This window comes from Columba livia, chromosome 2 (assembly GCF_036013475.1).
Source record: "Columba livia isolate bColLiv1 breed racing homer chromosome 2, bColLiv1.pat.W.v2, whole genome shotgun sequence".
Lineage (NCBI taxonomy): Eukaryota > Metazoa > Chordata > Aves > Columbiformes > Columbidae > Columba > Columba livia.
The window spans coordinates 147,879,024-147,900,114 of NC_088603.1; the positions used below are offsets into that span (position 1 = coordinate 147,879,024).

The 21,091-nt window shown below is 42.1% G+C and overlaps 1 protein-coding gene across 9 annotated transcripts in view; it reads right to left on the reverse strand.

Annotated features, from left to right (window-relative positions):
• SAMD12 (sterile alpha motif domain containing 12) overlaps window positions 1-21,091 on the reverse strand; it is a 189,912-nt gene that overhangs the window by 101,959 nt on the left and 66,862 nt on the right. For all 9 annotated transcript variants that reach the window (XM_065054305.1, XM_065054304.1, XM_065054306.1 and 6 more), the window contains exon 4: window positions 5,393-5,533. In XM_065054305.1, coding sequence (XP_064910377.1) covers window positions 5,393-5,533 — 141 coding nt within the window. The remainder of the gene's footprint in view (window positions 1-5,392; window positions 5,534-21,091) is intronic.

The window sequence follows — 21,091 nt, forward strand, 5'->3', positions numbered from 1 at the left end:
GGAAATCAGCTCAGAATTAATTTTGCTGGAGCTCTTCGGAAATACCAAGTGTTTTTTTCTGTGCTTTGGATAGATGCCATGTATACAGCATATGCAAGAAACATTTGAATAGGAATTTGTGCTATAAGAAGAAAGGCCCTTCCTGACTAGCTGGAAGCTTCAGGGTTAGGGAAAAGAAAAAGGTGAGGCCAAGATAACGAAAACAAAAGAAACGGGTGCCTGGTAAGAGGACAGTCCACATTTCAAATGCCGCACGCCTCTGAACATCACCACAGGGACACAAACCCGAGATCCCTCACGTGTGACACACTTCCCCCAGCAGCTGCTGGGGAAGGCGAACACACTGCCTACCTGGAGCGCTCGCAGAGGCAACATCTGCTGTTTGTTACAGACAAAACAAAATGCATTTCTGGCGGAAGGAACTCATGATTCCTTGGGTGCCAAAACCTTGAGTCCAGAACATACCCAGGAAAGAAAACAGTACATCCTGGAAGTGTAACAGGATGAACTTCTATAATGAACTTCAGTTGTTCTGACTTCTTTACAGGGTTGACAAAGAAATATGATGATGTGAAATAATGCTTCTTCAAGGGACAGGAAAGAGTAGGCAATGGCAGTCCAGATATACTATACACTATACACTGTATCCATACAGAAAGCTGCAATGATGTTCTCTTAACTCCAAATGACCTGATCGCATGTTGTCAAATTTTCTGATCACTCAAGTCCCTTTTTAGGCAGACGTGTAACTCCTAATCACTCACACTGTGTACTGGTGCTACCACAGTGGGGAAGGTCTTCATATGTGGGAATTCAGAAGATGGGAGTGAGCCTCATACTGCAAGTCCTTCATTCTGGAAAATGACTACTAATCTCCCCACATGTGGTGATGCAAGCTGGAATGGCAGGGATCAGGTTCCTGATACCTTCAACATTCACAAGGAAGAAGCAGATAAAGTGAACAGGACTTATCATTTTTCTGACAGTTTGGAAGGGTTCAATGCCAAGCAGCTCAAATTTTGATCAAGCCTGCCGTTAGTCTAGTATTAAGAAGTTGATAATGGGGTAAAAATCCTTATAACACATTTCAGCTGGGGCAGTTCTGTGGCCCTGGTTTACTCACCGCATGGACCTCGAAGGCAATGTTTGTGTCACAAGGTTCTGCTAAAACCCAATGACTGATCCATCACTAGAACACATGGCTCTTACTTCATCTTTCCTCAGAAGATGAGATGCATCTTTGAAGGCCCCCTAGTTCCCTTCCTGGAAGAACACAGTGCTGGGGTAATGTAACAGCTTGGAATGGGACTGTTCTGGGAAAGGGAAAGGGAAAGGGAAAGGGAAAGGGAAAGGGAAAGGGAAAGGGAAAGGGAAAAGGGGAGGGGAGGGGAGGGGAGGGGAGGGGAGGGGAGGGGAGGGGAGGGGAGGGGAGGGGAGGGGAGGGGAGGGGAGGGGAGGGGAGGGGAGGGGAGGGGAGGGGAGGGAAGGGAAGGGAAGGGAAGGGAAGGGAAGGGAAGGGAAGGGAAGGGAAGGGAAGGGAAGGGAAGGGAAGGGAAGGGAAGGGAAGGGAAGGGAAGGGAAGGGAAGGGAAGGGAAGGGAAGGGAAGGGAAGGGAAGGGAAGGGAAGGGAAGGGAAGGGAAGGGAAGGGAAGGGAAGGGAAGGGAAGGGAAGGGAAGGGAAGGGAAGGGAAGGGAAGGGAAGGGAAGGGAAGGGAAGGGAAGGGAAGGGAAGGGAAGGGAAGGGAAGGGAAGGGAAGGGAAGGGAAGGGAAGGGAAGGGAAGGGAAGGGAAGGGAAGGGTGGAGGGAGGGAAGGGAAGGGTGGAGGGAGGGAGGGAAGGCAGGAAGGAGGGGAGGAAGGGAGGGAAGGCAGGAAGGAGGGGAGGAAGGAAGGAAATCAGGATGAGCAGAAAACTTACTGAAGAAATAATTTCAACAGGTATCAACAGCTGTGGTGATTTTCAATGAAGCATAAAGCTTTATTCTAACACATTTTGCTAGCAGGAGAAATTTTTTTTGAAGACAATTTGGCAGATTCTGTGGCCCAACAGTATATTCAAGTAGCACTTTGCTCTATATGAAACTCACAGACAAGCTTAGGAGGGGGTCCAATGTCATCTTAAATGCAGGTAGCATTTAATCCAAATCCAGAATGCTTCTTAAGCTTAGCCCTATTAGCAGATTGCTGTCTGTGGATACTTTGCTCAGAATCCCACATAGCACTGTTCTCCCACTTTGAGGACAGTCTCTTCTATGCTCGCCAAAAGCAGGACTCACATTGAAAAACCTCAAAATAACTTCTTCTCTGTGTAGTTACGTAAGGCTTTTTTTGAAAAATGATCTTTCAACTCAGCCTTACAGTGGTAACAGTACAATAATGGTGTTTCCAACAGTGTGCAGCTCTCCCCAAGAGACACTGGAAGGTATTTTGTCAAATTAGTTCCTCAACATCACTAAGTCTGGGGAAAAAGGCAATGATCAGTAGTTGGGCCTGTGTCCTTCTATCCTAGTGGAGGTTGGAATAGCGTTTCTGCTGATAATAGCCTCAATCAGCTAGTTCTTACTCCAAAGAAAAGTCTTCCTAAAACTCAAGACAAGCCTTAAATTACACAATCACATACTATTCTGGCTCTAAGACCCTCAGAACAGACTGGATGGTGTGTCCTGAATGAAGAAGAATGAAAAAGTTTTGAGTAATTTTTCTGAAACAGAAAAAGAAGAAAAGAATCCTAGTTCTCTATTGAGTTTTTAAAATGAGGTTAACTTTCTCTGTGGAAAACAGAACACAAAACCACCGAAAATATCTGATAAGTATTATATAATGCTTTTTTAAAACTTTCCCCGTTCGCTTCAGCTTCAATCGGGGTATGAACTAAAGTCAGTGGAAGTCTTTTCGCTGACATCAATGGGCTCTGAGTTAGGACCTCATTGCTTGCAACCCAGCCTGTGTGCTAAATTAATCCAGAAATGGGTTTTAACGGCTTCTTTCACCTATCGATCTCCTGAGCTGTGCACTGAGAGTCAGAGGACTTTTTTTCTCCTCGCTTTGGAGGACATTTTGGAGGACAGCAAAGCCTGTGTAGCAATAGCTACACTGTGACCTGCATTTTGCAAGTGGAATTTCCAAAAGGCAGAAACTGTTGGCATGCAAATGTGTTACTTTGCAGAGAAAAAATGTTCTCCGAATGTTCTCCAAAACCGAAAAGCACTTACAGAAAGCTATTTCAGTAACAACCTGGATTAGGAACATGTAAGCCATAATAGGAATACGTATGGACAGTTTGAAGAAACTGGGCAAGGGGACAAAACCAGTTTTGGAGAACAACTGACATACAGCTTTACAGACTGCACGGTAGCTGAGAAATTGTATCTTAACCTTAGCACTTGCAAACAAGCACTTTCAACAGACACACACTCCAACCTGGTGTAAATGAGGTGATGAGGGACGGGAACACTGCTGTCATCCTGTCACTCACTGTCCCCCCTGCTCTGGACTCACACAATTAACACAGCTCTGCTGCACAGGGGAATGTTTCCGGGACTGTCGTGCTGCCCTAGAACTTCAGCTCTATTTGAGAAGGCTGGACGGAGCTGAATTGCTTCACAAAAGACAGCAGGAGCTGCAGACCACCATTTATCTGTAAGCTCGTGCTGGCTTTCATAAAACATATGATAGCATGCCTGTATATGATTAGACTAAATAACAGTGTTCTCTCTACATGGCAGAGACTACGTTAAACACACATCCATACATCCATCACTATCTTCATAGTCCAGCACGTGTTTATTGATCCTCTCACTGAAGTCCAAAATTGGATCCTCAGCTGCACGGGTAAGGAATAATTCTCAAAGGATGCTGCCCTGAACTCCCTGAAATGACAGTCGCTGCTGTCTGACTGATGGTGACTCAGACACCAGTTGATGTGTCCAGAGAGAAACAATAAAGGGGAAGCCTGGAAACACATAGTTCCCAATGCCAAATCCAGGTTTATGGAGAAATCTGTCCGGACTGTGGTGATCAACTGACGCAAGTTTATAACTTGTGGGTCTTCATTGTCCCATACCAATAAAATCCCAACTTCTGTAAGCAGGCCTAGAAAAGTGACAGTTGGTGCCCAGGACTTTGCAGTCTGGCAAAATCTCGAGCACCAATCCAGACAGGGGGGCAGAGAGAACCCGGCTAACACTGAAGAAAAGGATGTAGGAATAATGGATGAAAGGATGAATAGATGAAGAGTTCTAAACATCTGGGGAAGATACTGATGCTTCAGCATGTGCACTGCCTTTGGCACAACACAAGATGAGGTGAGGTCATGTTCACAGGTCATGACAAAATGAAGGATCCCTAAAGCTCCTCACCACAATCCACACACCATCAAGCCTGAATTCAGCTGAGACATCGGCTCGTTCAGATAAAATGCAGCTTACTCAACTAATCAGAAAGTTTTTCCCCAAACACAGTGAGCAAGGCTTAATCAGGAACATGATGCCATGTGTGAAGGACATTTTGTTAAAAATACACCACTGCATGTACTGAAGAATTCTATTTTTTTCATATGATGTGACATATAATAGGCACCGAACCAAAACACTACAGAAGTATGTGGGTTTTGTTATCTCATTGGACTACCAGACAACATTTAACATTGAGAAAACATTGCATATCTATAGCAGAGGATGTCTACATGTTACTTTACACTATCACCACAATGATCATGTTCCTTCCGTGTTACCACAGCTGTTAAAAAGACCTAAAAAAGAGCTAATAACACAAGTCATTATAAGCCATCTTAACCTCATTTGGAAAATATGTAAGAGCTTTTTTGTTATTCCTTCTTCCCTGTCTCCTAATCAAGATCTCCATATTGAGCCCAGTTTTGCGTTTTCTTAGCAGCATAAATTACAAGCATCTCTGTTCAAGTCAATAAAATTACTCCAACATGAAAAAGGAACCAGCCATCTGCAAAAAACAGAGTCTAACAGGTAATTTTCCACTGACAACTCTTACTATAAAACAGGTTCCAGAGATTACTCTTTTATCTAACACTGAAAGTAAACAATTAATGCAAAATGTACAATGTCTGTAAAGACAGCGTGTTCACTACTTGTGTCCTTTATATGTAATTGTTTTCATCTTAGTAAGCAGACAGTTGAGTAAGCCCACCATCAAGGTGTAGATGGAGTCAATTCATCATGCAAAACAGACAGCTGAGCATCTCTATTTATTTATGCATTATTTTACCTTTTGTTCCCAACTTGGAAAGCATGTGGAATCTACGAGACATTTTCACATGCCATTTCTTGTGGGAGAACATCAAGTCGCCTTTTGTGCCCTCAGGCAAACTTCTCCTACCTGATCTCAATAACTGTCCATATCAAAATTATTTTCCATACCTTGTGTAAGCAGCTGGAGGTTTCGGACTTCTTCCCTCACCTTCAGCTGAAGGACTTGCTGCAGAATGTGCTGTCGCAGGCTTTCCTGGGCAATGCCCATTCGTTCAAGCTTTTTGTCAGTAAGCCTCAGCAAAGCACGGCCTGGATGCAAAAGTCAAAAAGAAAAATCAGCCAAGGATTTCCATTAGTGCAGTATTCTCACTCTGACAGGCTAATTTGCTACAGAAAAAATTCTCAGCCCTGAAACACCTCACTCTGAGATGTTATTGTTTCATCAGTTAGGTTTACTGCCAGACATCTGTGTTTCATTCTTCCCTTTTCTTTTGCTTTTCTGGATTGTTTTGATGCTCTGTGAGACATTTAAGCATGTAAAATAGGTGTCTTGTGCTGTTTGAGACAAGCAATTGCTGGTCATAAGTAACAGCAAGTCTCCCACAGGTTGGATATCCCCCATACGTCTACAATTGGACCAGGTGCCTAAATAGACCCTCACCTATTTACAAGCATCTAAATTACTGTCAAGAAACTAGCAGTGAAAGTGAATTTGACCAATTTAATCGATTTAAGATATACTGAGGATGAATATTGTTGCAATTCAGACCTGTTTATAGTGTAATAGCACCATTTCTCAGGAGGGACCTGTACTTTGTGGTCCAGCCCTCCAAATCCCTCTCAACAGTAACCTATCAGAGCGAAACAGAAAAAAAGAGCCAGAGACTTCTCTTTGCACAATCAACTATATCTAAATCATTGCTGAAAAAGAAGTTTGCCCAACTATAAGCAGACGTTTTCCAACAATAAGGAGCCTATGGTCTTTGCAGGCAATCATTCCTAGTTCATGACTTTTCTTTTCCATAAGGGTAATTTTGAACCACAGTCCCATGCAGATTGTAGATGTTATAAAAAATCAAAGATTCTGCTAGTGGAGCTCTGACTCCATCTTTTGGGCATTGCCACGCTAGAAGCAAAGAGGAGGAAGGCAGCACGCTGGCTGTGCCAGCATTAAAGAAGTATTTGGACCAAGCTGAGAACCAAAGCATCAAGCAGAGGTTTACCTGAAGAACAAAACTTCACCTTCTTTGGTCTTCCCCCCTGCTGTGAGGTAGGTACAGGGAGCAGTGCCCTGTGACTCGCTACTTGGTTCCCAGTAAATGTATTTGCTCTGCAAAGGTGCCTTGGCCAGCACTGGCAAAGCACACCAGAGCTGCATCGATACCACCTTGGAACATGGCGTATTGTTTCATTCACTTGTTTAAACGGACTCAACTTTTTACCTTTTCTAGTTCTGACTGTAAATACTTCTAATTGTTAAAAATACCTTCTTTGATTTCTCAGGCTTTACTCTGAAATTAGAAGGAAACAGAGATGAGCAAGTTACTCCCTCTGCAACACAGCAGCCTCTGTGCTACCATCACTGTGGTTTTTGGATGAATGGTACAATTTAGCTCATCATAAAGTGTTACTCAACACAGCAAGATAAGGCCCTTATTCAATCTCTTTACTGACAAAACAGCAATGAGTACAGAGTTTTTATGATTATTTTAATTAAAAAAAGATAAAAAAAGATAAATGCCAAGAATTGGAAGGGCTGCATAATATTTGCCCCAGACCAAGCAGTTAGCGATGCACCCTTCACTAACTGTGAGATCTCACTCCCAAGCGGTTCCATGAAGCTGTTGGCTGGATCTTGATATGACGCAACATAAAATACTGGGATATTACTATTAACAAAGCAAGATGTTATTGATCAGATAAAAAATGACAGGGTTCATTTATTTTTCTGCCCTTCCATGTCTCTCCAGCACTACATGCTACAGAGGATGACCTTTTGACTAGGAAAACTTTCTTTGAAATCATAAACAAGAAGAATTCTATGGGTTAATGTAATAACGAAATATGGAAATTAGTCTCTTCCAGATCAATGCCAGCTGTCCAGTTCCCCTGGTGATACAGATAGTAATAATGACTTCAATTTTTGTATCACCTTATCACACTAAAACATCTTAAAGCAATTTACAAAGGATGTACAGCAGTCCAAGAGTACGGTCTGTAATGTCAATCTAGCAACTGAAAGCAAACAAAAATAAACAAGTCATCAGTTTAAAGAGTGTCAACATGTATGTCATCTTAGGGCAGGGAGTCAGCAACAGTAATATGAAAGGACATACAGAGGCCATGCGTCTCACTCAGTGCCCTCCACCTCTTTTTGGCCGTGGATATAGTCATTGCTCTTTACTTCCTCTGGGCAATTCTTTATTTCATATTCAAATCAGTTCCCTACCCCAGTCGCTGCCTTTGGAGGTTGAATGTGCACAGAACAGAGACGTCTCTTTTCAGCTCCTGGCATGCCAGTTCCTCCGCGGTTTTGGCTCAAAGCACAATGCCATTGGAAAAAATTGTCTTTGAGTCATACTATCTGCAGCAGCTTTTACAAGTTGCCTTAAATTAACTCCTCCTTGCACCAAATCCAAAGCGACATGTTGAGGCAGTGAGGAGGTGAGTAGGCAAACATCCAAATGTGGCACTTCAACAATGCAGTAAGTGACCTGAACTAAGAAAATTCGATCCTCCCCACACTTGCTTCCCCCTCCACACTCACAACAACAACATCCAACTCAGAACTGGAATAATTTTTTATTCTGGTACTAAGTCATGCCATTGGAAAGACAGGTAGTTCCTGAGGCCAAGGTCCTGACAACTAGGTAATGACTTCGGATGCCTCACTGTCTTGCTTCCTGAACTGTACATATCTGAAAGGGTTATAATTTAGTTCTAAGAACTCTGCAAGGGTTATTGAACACCGAAATCAGTCACCCAGGGCAACTGTGGAGTCTCTGACTTTGGAAATACTGAAAACCTGACTAACAAGGTCCTGAGCAACCTGTTATAGTCAGCCCTGCTTTGGGCAGGTGGTGGGAGTAGGTGATCGTCAGAGGTGCCAACGTGAGCTGTGCTGTGATTCTGTGAAACAGCCTGCGCGAAGGATCTCATAATAAAGATCTATTTTCTTTGAAAAACAGAAGATTAATGAAGGAAATTAATAAGCATACATGAAAGATGGTCATTTTGGCAAGCATCATGGTTAAAATAGAGACAGCTATACAGTAAAAATTTGGGATAGATTTTTCAGAGAGTGCTGGATAGAATATATTATCAAGAACAGAACATGCAACAAATGTAACATTTTCAAACAGTGTATACTGATCGTTGCTAGAACACAAGTAAAGGAACTTTACCTACATCTCAGGAAAATTTCCCAATGCTGCAGAACTGGTGCTACCTCTAGATGTAGCAGCTGCCTGTGTAAAAGACACCAGGAGATTCTTTCCAAAAGCATAAAGAACCATAAAGATCACAGTCACAAACACCCAGGCCTTGGCTCTAGCTAATTGCAAGGCTGGAAACCAAAGGCTATAAAAGAAACCCCACAATTCCCTCAGTATCTGTACGCATCTTCTAGCACCTAAACCAGCCCTCTTACACTCAGGACAGATCAGCTGTGGAATGTTCAGAGACGCCTCGAGGGCAGACACAGAATATAAAATACTTTCCAGATTAATAATGGATTGATGGCCTAATTTTTTCTAATATGACTTGGCTGCTGCAGTTCTCATTCGATCAAGCTGGGATTGGATGAAAATTTGAATGGAGGGAGAAACATTGCCTGCCACAGAACATTAATATGAGTATAAGCAATGGTCGGATGCGGTTGGCATTAGCCCTAGAGCAAGGAACACAGCAGGGTCCGCTGTGTCTGACCAGGAATGCTCCCACCTCCCTGCACTGCTGTAGCCCACTGCTCTCCTCCCAGAGCCTGGGACTCTGTGCCAGCTGCCGTTCACAGACACCCAGCGGGTGCTGGACACTGGAACAGGCTCCCCAGGGAGGTGTCACAGCCCCAAGCCTGACAGTGTTCAAGAAGAGACTGGACAACACCCTCAGACACATGGGGTGAACTGTGGGGTTGTCATATGCAGGGATAGGAGCTGGACTCGATGATCCTGGTGGGTCCCTTCCAGCTCAGGACCCAGAGGGGCACCAGGCGAGAAGTCTTGAGAATACACATGTGATAGAGGTGAACGAATCAGTAAGAAAGGGTTTATTAAACATGAGAAAGAACTGAAGAAAGACAGGAAACCAAGAGTTAGTAAGAGGCTGCTCTCATGCAAAACCCTGAAGAAAACTATGACTAATTTAAAGTTGATGAAAACAAAAAACCACTAGAGGGAACAAATAATGTGTGCAAACTATGGCCAAGAAAGGTGATCTTGTCTCATGAGTACAATATGAGGGGCACACCTGAATATCAAGACAAGATTCTCAGTTTACTTACCATGGGGCACAGAATCCAGGAAATAAAGAACAGGCTGAAGAACATAAGGACATTAAAACATGCCCTAATGCCAGACCAACAGCTCACCGAGCCCTGCACTCAGAGTGGTGGCAGGAGATACATTTCAGGAGTGCTATCGAGAGGGCAACTTTCTGAAGTCATTCCCTTTGTATCATGCCAGGATCTAGAACTGCTATATTAGAGAGTATGGTATTTCTAGCACCTACTTATTTTATTGTCCTGATGTCCATAAATCAGTCTTTTGGTCTTCCTGATACTGTGTGCTTCTGCAGCCTCCTGAGGTAGCAAATTCCAGAAGCTCACTGCCCATTTTTATCTGTTTTATATTAATTTCTTACTAATTGCTTCAAGTGTTCTCTACTTCTTGCATTGCACTGTTTAATTAACAGTTCAACATTCAGCTTATCTGTCGCTTTCATGATTTGTAAACTTCAGCTATAAGCCTTTTGATCGTATTTCTGGGAGGATCCAGCTGACAAACCAAGAAAAACTGGAACATGGGATTCACTAAGCCCCTAAACTATGCAAGATGAAAACTTTTTCAAGTTTATACTTAAATGCTGCAATCTCTCTTTAAAATTGTTGACACAACAGGATATTCTTAATTGATAGACCAATTTGCTTTTGTATTTACCTCTTTAGTTCCACAAACATTCATAATTCTAGTTCACTGGATTTTTCTACTTGAAATAGTCTGATCACAGCTTTCCTCTTCCTTACATACACTGATTGTTGGCTTCACTTCAGTGCTTAAAAACAAGCCTCCTAGGCCTTGTCAAGTAAGGAGAGACAGAGACTTTAATACCATTATTCAGGTGCTGTTGAGACACAAGTATAAAATTCTCATCGTATACTCAGGAAAGAAGAATTCAAACAAGAACAGGCAGAGAGAAAGGCTATGACTTCATAGTGAGGAATGGTGAAATTATGAGAGGAGGCGAGAAAACAAATAGTCACCCACAGAATGAAAATGGCCTCACAATGGCAGCGGAAGGAGAAAAACATCAGGCAAAGAGAAGAATATTAAACTAGAGGACTAAGTTGAAAAGAGAACAAATAGATATGAATGCAATTGAGGACGCTGGGTTCAGAAATATCTTGTAAAAGAAGCGGCACAAATCAGAAATCAATCAAATTTTCAGAGCAAACTTGATATGACTTCATGATTCTGTTCTTGATAACCCATCAGATCTTCTACAGTCCTAGATTTTCTGCTTTGCACATGAGAAATTAAGAGCACGTCTTTCCTTCTCATGTCAGTCTCATTACTAGTCAACCAGACACATCAGCCACTTTGTCATCCGTGCCCTGTGGCAAATCTACAGCTTTTCTTGCAAAAGCTGTTAGATCTGGCTCGCCTTACTAATCATTTTAGCCCTAAGAATGGTGCAGACACTTGGTAAACCGCAGTTTGCATCACCACCCTTTTTGTCCCACTTTAACTATCTAATATGTCACTAATCAGGGAAGACTCACTTAAAAAGTAAAAATGGATTAATTTTTCCTCGGATTCACCATAGCAGGAAAAACTTTACTGATCTACATACTAACAGAATGGCAGCTCTCAGCCTATGCAAAGGAGAATTAGCTCCCAAAATTGCCATTGGTAGCTGCTGTACTTCTGACACGATGAACAGCTCTCAACTGGGGACCAACTTAGACAGATAGGAGACACAAGGGACACTGGTATGGAAATAAAGCAGAGGTAACAACGGTTTCTAATGAAAGGGACCAGAAGGAGCAAAGAAGACTATTTAAGACTATGAATATCAGAGATCTCCAACTGAGGAAGTTCTCCAGCACGAAGCCAGCATTCTTGTGCTTTCTCATCCTGTTAACAAGTGCAGCAAACCTCCATGGAGCTGCAGGAATTGCTTTCTGGTAAGTCACGGGAATGGGAGAGGCCCCAGACTCCATTACGGCTCCACTGGAAACGCAGGAAAGCATTTTCTCAGGTATCAAATTAGCTTTGGACACACCTTTATTTGTTAACATCATCAAAGAATAAGGTTATTTCCTGGCTCTTTCTCATGCATTATTTGCTGGATCTATATGAGGCCAGCTCTACAGTAAAGTTCCTCCCAAAAACCCCTGTCATACTGGTCAATTCATGTCTGATCAAACCCAAAAAAGCAGTGATGTAAACAAAGGCACTTTCCGAATATTATCTGCATCCTTTGTCTTCACATCAGGTCTGTTTATAGTTCTGACAGAGGAAGTGATGACTATTGTTACTGCTGCCAACAAATCTACAATAAAACCAGTTTATTTCCATAAACCGCCTCTCAGGTCACAGTTCTCCTGCATCTTTCTGCCCTCCCTCCACCCTTCTGAACTGCAAACATGAACAAGATATGAAAGGAAAGTAACTCAACACAATCTTTAACTTATTTGCATTTCCCAATACAAAATTATTGTCTCATGATTTACAGATATATTCCAAAGTAATTTTATTCTAAGACAATATTGGTTCCATACAGAGAAGGGAAAGGGTTAATGAGAAATTGTGCATCGTGATTACTGGAAGTGGTTCAGTAAGTAATTTACTGTACTGATGGGAACTATATTGATTCCTTACAAGTCTTGAGTAAAAGACTGTTAGACAGTCCTGTTTTTCAGCTGAACATATTCAGGACCTGATGATTTTAATAGGAGGAAATAGTAATAACTTGAATTCCCCCCTGAAATATAAATTCAGGCACAAATCATATTACGCCACTTTTCAAATGTACTGTAAAATGTGAGACAACCATTTTTAGTGCTCTCAGGAAGGACCCGATAGGACCCACAAAGTAAATTAAGGATAAATGTAAACCTTTAGCAGGCAGTCTATAAATCCACATTGCTTGTTGTATATACATTTGCCAACCTGCTTCCTGGCCATACCAAATTATATATTATCTACAGCTATATATAAAGATATAAAGACATATAATAATGGACTTCTATTATATTGCACATCGTATTTTTTAAGAAACAAAATCCAGGACTATTGTTTGCTGGTATCTGTGTACTAGATTTATGGTCCCCCTATTCAAATAAACAACCTCAAGGTCTTTTCTGCTTGCGAAGGAGTGAGTGAATCTGTCAACACCTTTGATTTTGTCCACCATCAGCGGGACACGCAGTACTTCAATTCCTAGTTAATCTAATGTCGCTCAGTGTGCAACCCATTATGCATTACATATCCCATTTCTTTATTAATTAAAAAAAATCACATTGGATCTTGCCTGCTGGCAAAACTCCTGTTAATTTATTCAGGGGTAAACACACATTTGTATATTATAAGGCACAGCTTCTACACAGAACAGATTAGGAAAGGGAAAGCCAATTTGGAAAGCATTAGAATTGACTGAACTCTTTACAGCAACTCAAACAAGAGCCTTTCCTGTAACTACTAATGGTGGAGCTTACAAAAATCAGTTTTCTTGCAGAAAAAAAGGATCATGTATTACCAAAAGAGAAATAACCACAAATACGCATGCACACAAAAAACTCCAACACTCATTCTTGAAGTGCCCAACCCTACTAGGGCTGGGAAATCCTTGAGGTCACACAGGAGACTGTCTTACCTTCTGATATCTCTAAGGCAAAAGGGGTTCTGCAGTTCTGCCTGGAAATAGAGCTGGTGTGAGCATCCGGGAAAGGGAGCAAGTCCCGTGAATTCAAAAGAAGCTGCCGCTTAATTAATTGAGGAAGGACACCCGCTCCTAGCACAGCCACGTGTACCTCCGAGCTCTCTGGACCGCGCTGGGACGGAGCACTCGGGTGGCTGAAGCCCAGGCTCTGGGCGCCGAGGGACAGAACTCGCCAGTGAATGTTGCTGCTTGTTCTCATTTCCTACTATTCATTCCATCCAACCCAAGGGTGCTACGCCACAAAATACACACCAAGGACACAGTATGCAACATATGGAAGGATGAGGAAAGACAATCCATTTATATGTAATACGTTGCACATTTTTGCAATGCCTCGGAAGGCGATCGCGGGGCACATCTCACTCATCCTGCGATGCTGGGGAAAGCCGTCCCTTCTTCCTCCTGATTATTCTAACCGCCATACAGCGTTCAGGCAAAAACCTACACAAAGAAATAGTATTTGCAATATGTTTAATTCATTTTCTGAGTTTCTTTTAATGCCAAACCTGTGGGAAGCAGGGAGGGCCTACACAATGTGATGACCTGCCAGCTTACTGGACTGCATTATGAAAGCTCTGTGGGCCATCATATGTTTCAGCAGAACAGAATCTGAGAACTTACATTTTCTAGTAAGAGCTTCCAATCATTGCCTTGTTAAAAAAAAAAAAAGGCAGAAAAATCAAAATTTTATTAAATATTAAAACAAGCTTTCATATCCCAATGCTGAGGTACATACAATATTACAACATTTCCCAATCTGTAGCCCTAGCACCCTCCTGTTCCACATTGTTATCTCCAAGCAGCTTTCAGTGGTGCTTTCTTCTGTGCCTGTACCAGCTTTACCCTTCATTTTTTAATAAAAAATGGAACTGAGAAAGGTTTTGTGTTCATATTCATGATGTTAATAATTCATGTTAATAAAAATGGAAAATTAAAAGCAGCACGCTCATAGGTTAAGCACCGCAGACTGCTCCAGCCCTCCTAACCTGAAGGAAGAATCAGCCACATCTCTCCTGATGCACTTTTTGCTCTACCACTTTGCGCTGGGGGCTTTAACTGGCAGTCTGGCACCCGTCGGGCTGCACACACCACCTCTGATGGGCCCCTAACTTACAGTTTATGCTGCCTGTTTCATAACCTAGGGGAAGAATAGTTTTCCTATTGTAAGAGTCACCTCTATTCAATTAGATACACAGTCTTACAGATGCAGACACTAATCTTTTGCTTCATTGCTGGTTCAGTAGTAGAACAAACTTTGCAGAGCTCCTTTGCATTTATTCCAGCCTTCATTACTGTAGCTGTGAGGAGAATCAGGACATAAGGATTTTATGCTGCTGGTCTATTCCTCCTATTAAGTACTTACACTCAACCTACAGAACATTGTGAGACCACAGTCATTTTGGATCAGAAATGAAACAGATACCTAAGTAATGAGTTATTGTACCTAATCTGTAAGCAACAAAAGTAACAGAATCTAGACCTTATTTTTTCAAATTCTGCTTCCCGTACCCTGTGCATCTGACCCAGCAAGACATTTTACCACGCACAGAGAAGCAGAACCAATAATAATAATAATAATAATAATAATAATAATAATAATAATAACAACACAAATGTACAGGAGCCTCACCAGAGGCTGCAGCCTGGCACTGTGGTCCAAATGGAACAGGCTGCCCTGCTCTGGCTGTGGGTCCCACACTCCCAAGGCAAAATAAAAGCGCATTTTCCCCTACAAGGTGCAGGAAGACATTGTGTGATCTTTTGTAGAAAAACCCCTAGAATCATAGGATCATAGAACAGCTTAGGTTGGAAGGGACCTTCAAAGGTCATCTAGTCCAATCCCGTGCAATGAGCAGGGACACCTTCAACCTTTCTGCTCTCCTACTCAGACTGGGGCATCAAGAAGCAACTCCAGGCACCGAGCTAAATGCACAGCTACAATAACAGGATGTTTAGGCACCTCCAGGCTTTTTTGGCAACCACACAAGGGGCTGTTCTGGATGATAATTCAGGAATTCAGTTTGCAATCCCAGGCATCACACTGAGGTCCTGCATTAGATGTAATGGGATCTGTGCATGCCGCTCACTCCCTGGATGCTCAGCAGCAGACACTTAGTAAGGAGCTTGGGAGCAAAGCAAGAATATAACAATGCTTTCCCAATATACTCCCTCAGCCTCCAAAAGCTTCTAGTTTCGGCACTAATTAAGAAAAATAGAGCTGGCTAACTTGAGCTCCAGCTGAGCCTAAGGTCCGTAGATGGCTTCCAGTGACTACAGCAATACCTAAAGCTGCTTGTGAGAGGAACCTCACCAGCATCTTGAAAAGGCAGAACAATTCTCCCATTCCCAATGGGATTTGATCCAGCAAGAAGGAGCAAAACAAGAAATGAGTGCTGCAAGGTAAACCTAAGCTAATTTAAATGATAAATTAGTTCAATAACGAGGCTAATTCACAGTCATCAAGCAGTGAAATGGGTGATTCTCAGGTCCTTGTGGTCTTTAAATGAAGGTTTTGGAATAGAGTTGAGAGGAGCTTGGGTTACTGGGGTCTGTACAAGAAGGAAGCAGCAGTACTGGGGGGCTGGTTACCTCTGCATGAGACCCAGCATCTCCAAAGGCCTTGGAAAAAAGTGTAAGAAAGAGGAAGAGGAAGAAAAGGAAATGTATATAAACCAAACAAGTATTAGTAAACTCCCACACCTCAGGAAATTGTTTTTTAAAATTTATATTATGTTGTCTTTCTGATAGCTTCAGTGGGTTTTCTTTCTACAATATTTTTTTTTCTCTTTCAGAGAGTCTGCATCACTTCAGAACAGCAAACATTAAAGCACTGTATTATGTATGAATCTTCAGGTACACCTGGTTTTTAAGAAAGGGTATATGGAGAGGACACATTTGAACACAACATGATCTACTTCCAAGTCTTTTTGCTAAAGATACACCAAGTTGAGCAAACACTAATCAAACAATAAAGTCAGATTAGCAAAAAAGCAACAACTGTCGATAGTGAATGTATTATAACCCTAATCAACAATTTGCATATAATGATTTATACAGGAATAAGACTAGAAACTATCACCACAGAAATTTCCCATGGTAATACTGAAGACCAGCTCTCCAAGCAGACACAAAGAGCAGATGACACACTGTCTAAGCACAGCGCGTTTCCTTACAGAATATGTATGAGGTATTCACGACGCACTGGTTAAGTCCAGGGCCAGGCACTTTCCTGATGCAAAGAGTGACTATTCTGACAAGTTCAACAAAGATGCATCTACTCAGATCAGAGTTCAGCCACAAATATACAAAACCATTTTTCCACTGGCTTACACACATACAGAAAACAAAGAAAACTAATACATCATTTTCAGCCTGGCAGAACTTCCCCAAACCACTGGAGTCTAGAGAATGTCTTCTGAGTACTAACGCTGAGAACAAATGTAATCCTTAGTCAAGTGCTAAATTGTTTATCTTCATCTGCATTCATTAGCTTACACTCAGTCCTCCATGCAAAAGCCAAATCATTTTAGGGTTAGTTTCAAATGTAGTTTTGGTTATGCACAAAATACAATTTCTTGTTTCTACATGACAAATAAACTTTTAGGCTTAACACTCTTTCCTGGGTTGCAGATCCATGTCTTGTGAAACTCCAGCAAGTAACAACACTCACGTAGCAAGATCTGAATAGCAGCCATACAAACCCCAAAAGCAACAACAGATACTAAGAAATTATTTACTTTATCTTCCAGTGTAAAATTAAAATTCTAAAACAAATATCCTGATCTGTAAATACTCTTTGCTCAATTCACTTATATTTCTTCTGTAATGTTCTCCTCTGAGTCCTCTTTGCAATACATATTGTGCTTAGTTTTCCTCACCAGTGTTTTTCTCTTTTCTTCCCACTGGCACAAGTTATTTTCTGCAGTTTTCTCAGGCTGCAAAGCTTCCCTGGTTAAGCACTATGTTGTGCACCATGTGAGCACTGACAGTGTGAAATCCTGTCAATACTCCAGAAGTAAACCAGCTGGACAGTAAGTAGGATCACAGCTGTCTATAGATTGAACTATCAGCTACAAATCCTTCGACACAGTTGCATAAGAAGCTGATCTAAACTAAGTTATTTCTAGCCTGCTCCCAAGCAATTTTCTGATGACCTTGAAGATGGGAAGGCCAAGATTCTTTCTTCAGCACAACAAGCCCTGGGCACTCACAGTCATGTCCTCAAGACCTTGTATTTGCTCTCAGCAGCCAGATGTTACTTAAACGATAAGGAGATCACATAAGGTCCATTTATAGTGGTGTAGGAAACATTTTTATTATTCAGCTAGCACAAAAAGGACCTGGGGTCCTGGTGGAAACCACGCTGAACATCGGCCAGCAATGCGCCCTTGTAGCAAAGAAGGTCAATGGTATCCTGGGCTGCAGCGGGCAGAGCGTTTCCAGCAGGTGAGGCCACATCTGGAGTCCCGAGTCCAGGGCTGGTCTCCCCAGTACAAGGGAGACACGGACGTACCACAGCAAGTCCAGCAAAGGGCCATGAAGATGATTAAAGGATTGCAGCATCTGTCAGATAAGGAAAGGCTGAGAGAGCTGAGACTGCCAGCCAGGAGAAGGCTCAGGGGGAGCTTTTCAACGCATGTAAATACCTGATGGGAGGAGCAAAGAGGCAATGGGCACAAACCATAACATGAGGAGCTCCATTTAAAGAACCTTTTTACTGGGAGTGTGCTTGAACACTAGAACATATATTCAGAAAAGCTGTGGACTTTCCATTTTTGGAGATGCTCAAAACTGATGGGACACAGTACAGGTCAACCAGCTCTATCTGATCCTGCTTTGAGCACGGGGGTGGACAAGATGACCTCCAGAGCCACCTTCCAACCTCAGTGACTTTTTAATTCTATTCCATGAATGTGTAGAGCAGCAAATCTGGCTGCCTGAACTTTGAGAGATTTAGCAAGGTCACAATTAGCAGCTACTGAATACAAGAGTCCTACATAATTTGTGTATCAATATATTCAATTGAAATGTGCAAACCAAGGAGACAGGTGACAAAATACCTAGCTACTTGGAACCTCACGCAAAATTGTTCATATACTAGTGTACACCATCTGCAGCATCCCTCGGTAGGAGCATCCAGACACTGGGCTTCTCTAAAGGAAATGCTACAACTAGGAAGGTTAGAAAGGCAGAAGGATGGGGGCTATTAAGCGTGTAAAACATATATATATATTTTTTAGTGCTTTGAAGCTCACCTGATGTCACATGCTCTGAAAACAGGACTGCGGCTGGTTCCAAGAATGTGTATTTCCCACCACTGTCCATTCCAGTAAATTAACCTGTGCTACCATTATCCAGGCACTGGAACTCAGACATTTCTACTATCAAATCACACCAGTGGTTTCTGGGATGATTCTGGCCCAGGCCATTTAACACTTCCCCAGAAACTCCCAGAAACACTTAATGCTTCCCCAGAAACTCCCAGGTGTGGTTCAGGAACAAGCAGAGGTTGGGGGCTGTTCCCCATAGATGGTGTGAACGCATCTATCCTGTAAGAGTAAAAGCCCTTAGCAGCATTGGCACAAGACATCCCATACTAACTAGCCTCAACGCTAAAAGATGTTTGAGGAACCATCACCAACATCAACATGGCAACATTACAGAGCCACCAGCTCTACTAACATAGTACATCTGCTAAACAAGGGTCTGTTTAATCATAAAAAACAAGAGGACTTGACGATTTCTCTCTTCCTGAAGAGTAAAAGCATAAGCTGGTTTCTCTGAAAGCAGAAATTCAGAGGTGAGACAAAATTATTTCCTCCCTTGTGATTTCTATGGCAGAAGTCAGAGCAGTTGGAAAGGATTTCCTCTGCTGTTTCTTACCTGTTCTAAACTATTAAATAACTTTATTCTCTCAACTGTGGAAATCAGGAAAAGCAATGAGAAATCTGTTTGGTTAAATTTTTAATGACCATGGCAATTTTATTTTTCACTTCTAGGCATTTGAAGCATTCTGCTGTTTTCAGAGCCATCTCAGCTCTTATGCCACATGAAAAGGTGTTCCAACATTTCCAAACACTGGAAATGAGGAGAAAGAGAAGAGGTGTAAATGATGGTGATACTGTGCTTGAGGAAAGCAACAACACATTTCTCCAAGGAATGCTGTTTCTGTTAAGTCCCGTAAGAGACAATGTGTGAAAAGGAGCCCAAAAAGCAGTAATCTCAAGTCCAACTTTGGATTATTTCTGAAGGGCAACATGCTGCATATCACATTGCACAAGTCAGAAGAGCTGTCAAGGATTTTTACACATATATTCTGCCTGATTCACAGGGACCATTAATTATAGTTGTAGGCTATGTCTGTATCGGTTCACTCGTGCTTTTTGGGCACACCATTGATGTGTTCTGCAATCCCGACCTCTAAGCCAGCGCTGCTTCTGAAGCACTGTCAGGTCACATAGGAAAATGCTAACGAATATTGGTCTCCTCCTACCTGCCAGTATAGTCAGACCGCTGGCCTAGATCCATAGCTTTAAGGCAAGGGCAATAAGAGCATCTGAGAAAGAGAGGAAGACTGACAAAAATCCAGTATTTCAAAGGATAGTTCCCAGATTTTGTTTTTTACCTAACTGCAATAATTAATGGGATAAGATATCATTCCAAACTTGGGATAAACACCATGTAATAAAAGTAAATCACCTTCCTACAACTCTGCAGACCAAACATCTTCTGCAAAGTGACTTCCACAGCATGGGAAAGCACCTGCTTGTTGCTGGCCAAGAGCCTCCTGCTGTTGCAGCGTGTCTGGGTAGCAGCAGAGCTGCTACACGGCGGCTGTAACAGACGCATGCACAGATAGCAAGAAAACTACTCTGCTGTCACAAAAATGGTCGATATGAAGACAGTTACTAATGATTTGTACTGTTAGGGTTCCTCAAAGGTACAAAGCTGTTAATAAGAAACATTCTTATTACCACTTCCCACTCTAAGCTTTGAGATTCACTGTAGATATTTTCATTTGGCTTTAAAGCACTGCACTGAGCACTGTAAAATGTGTACCTGGAGATGTGATGGAAGAGGTTAGAAAGAACCACAATGATAGGATTTTAGAAAGGTCCTGACTTAGACCCACACATGCTGACAACATCTGCATCTACAGAGGAGCGTCTCCTGAGATGAGACCTTGTAGCACATCAGAATTGCCAGCCATTCAGTGCGCTCCCCAAGCTTGCAAAACCTTTTGCTAAACACTTGTCTAGAAAAGAGAATCAATTTAAGTCTGCCTTGAGAAGTCCCAGAATTATTGGCGGAAATGGCTTTTAGAGAGCTGAAGGACAGATCAGTGCCCAGCTAACCAGGTTCTGAGCATGGAAATGTTTCCCGCTATGACTGACTTGTGCAACGCAACCAAGGGTTTTCTGAAAGCAAGAGAGACCTGCACTCTGATATGGAGTATCAGATAATCTGTTACATGAAACAGCCTCTACAAAATGAAGTGATTTAAAAAAGAGAGAGAGAGAGGGAGACTCTTATTTCAAATCCAGGAGCAGTTTGTGGGAAATCCATGTTCCTAGATAAGGATTTTTACTTGTGTGATAAAGTAAAATACTGCCCCATTTACATTTACCTACTTGAGTGTGAACTCATGCAAAGTGTTACGCATAACTGAGGCATTCATGCTCTCATTCATATTTTATCTCTTCAGTT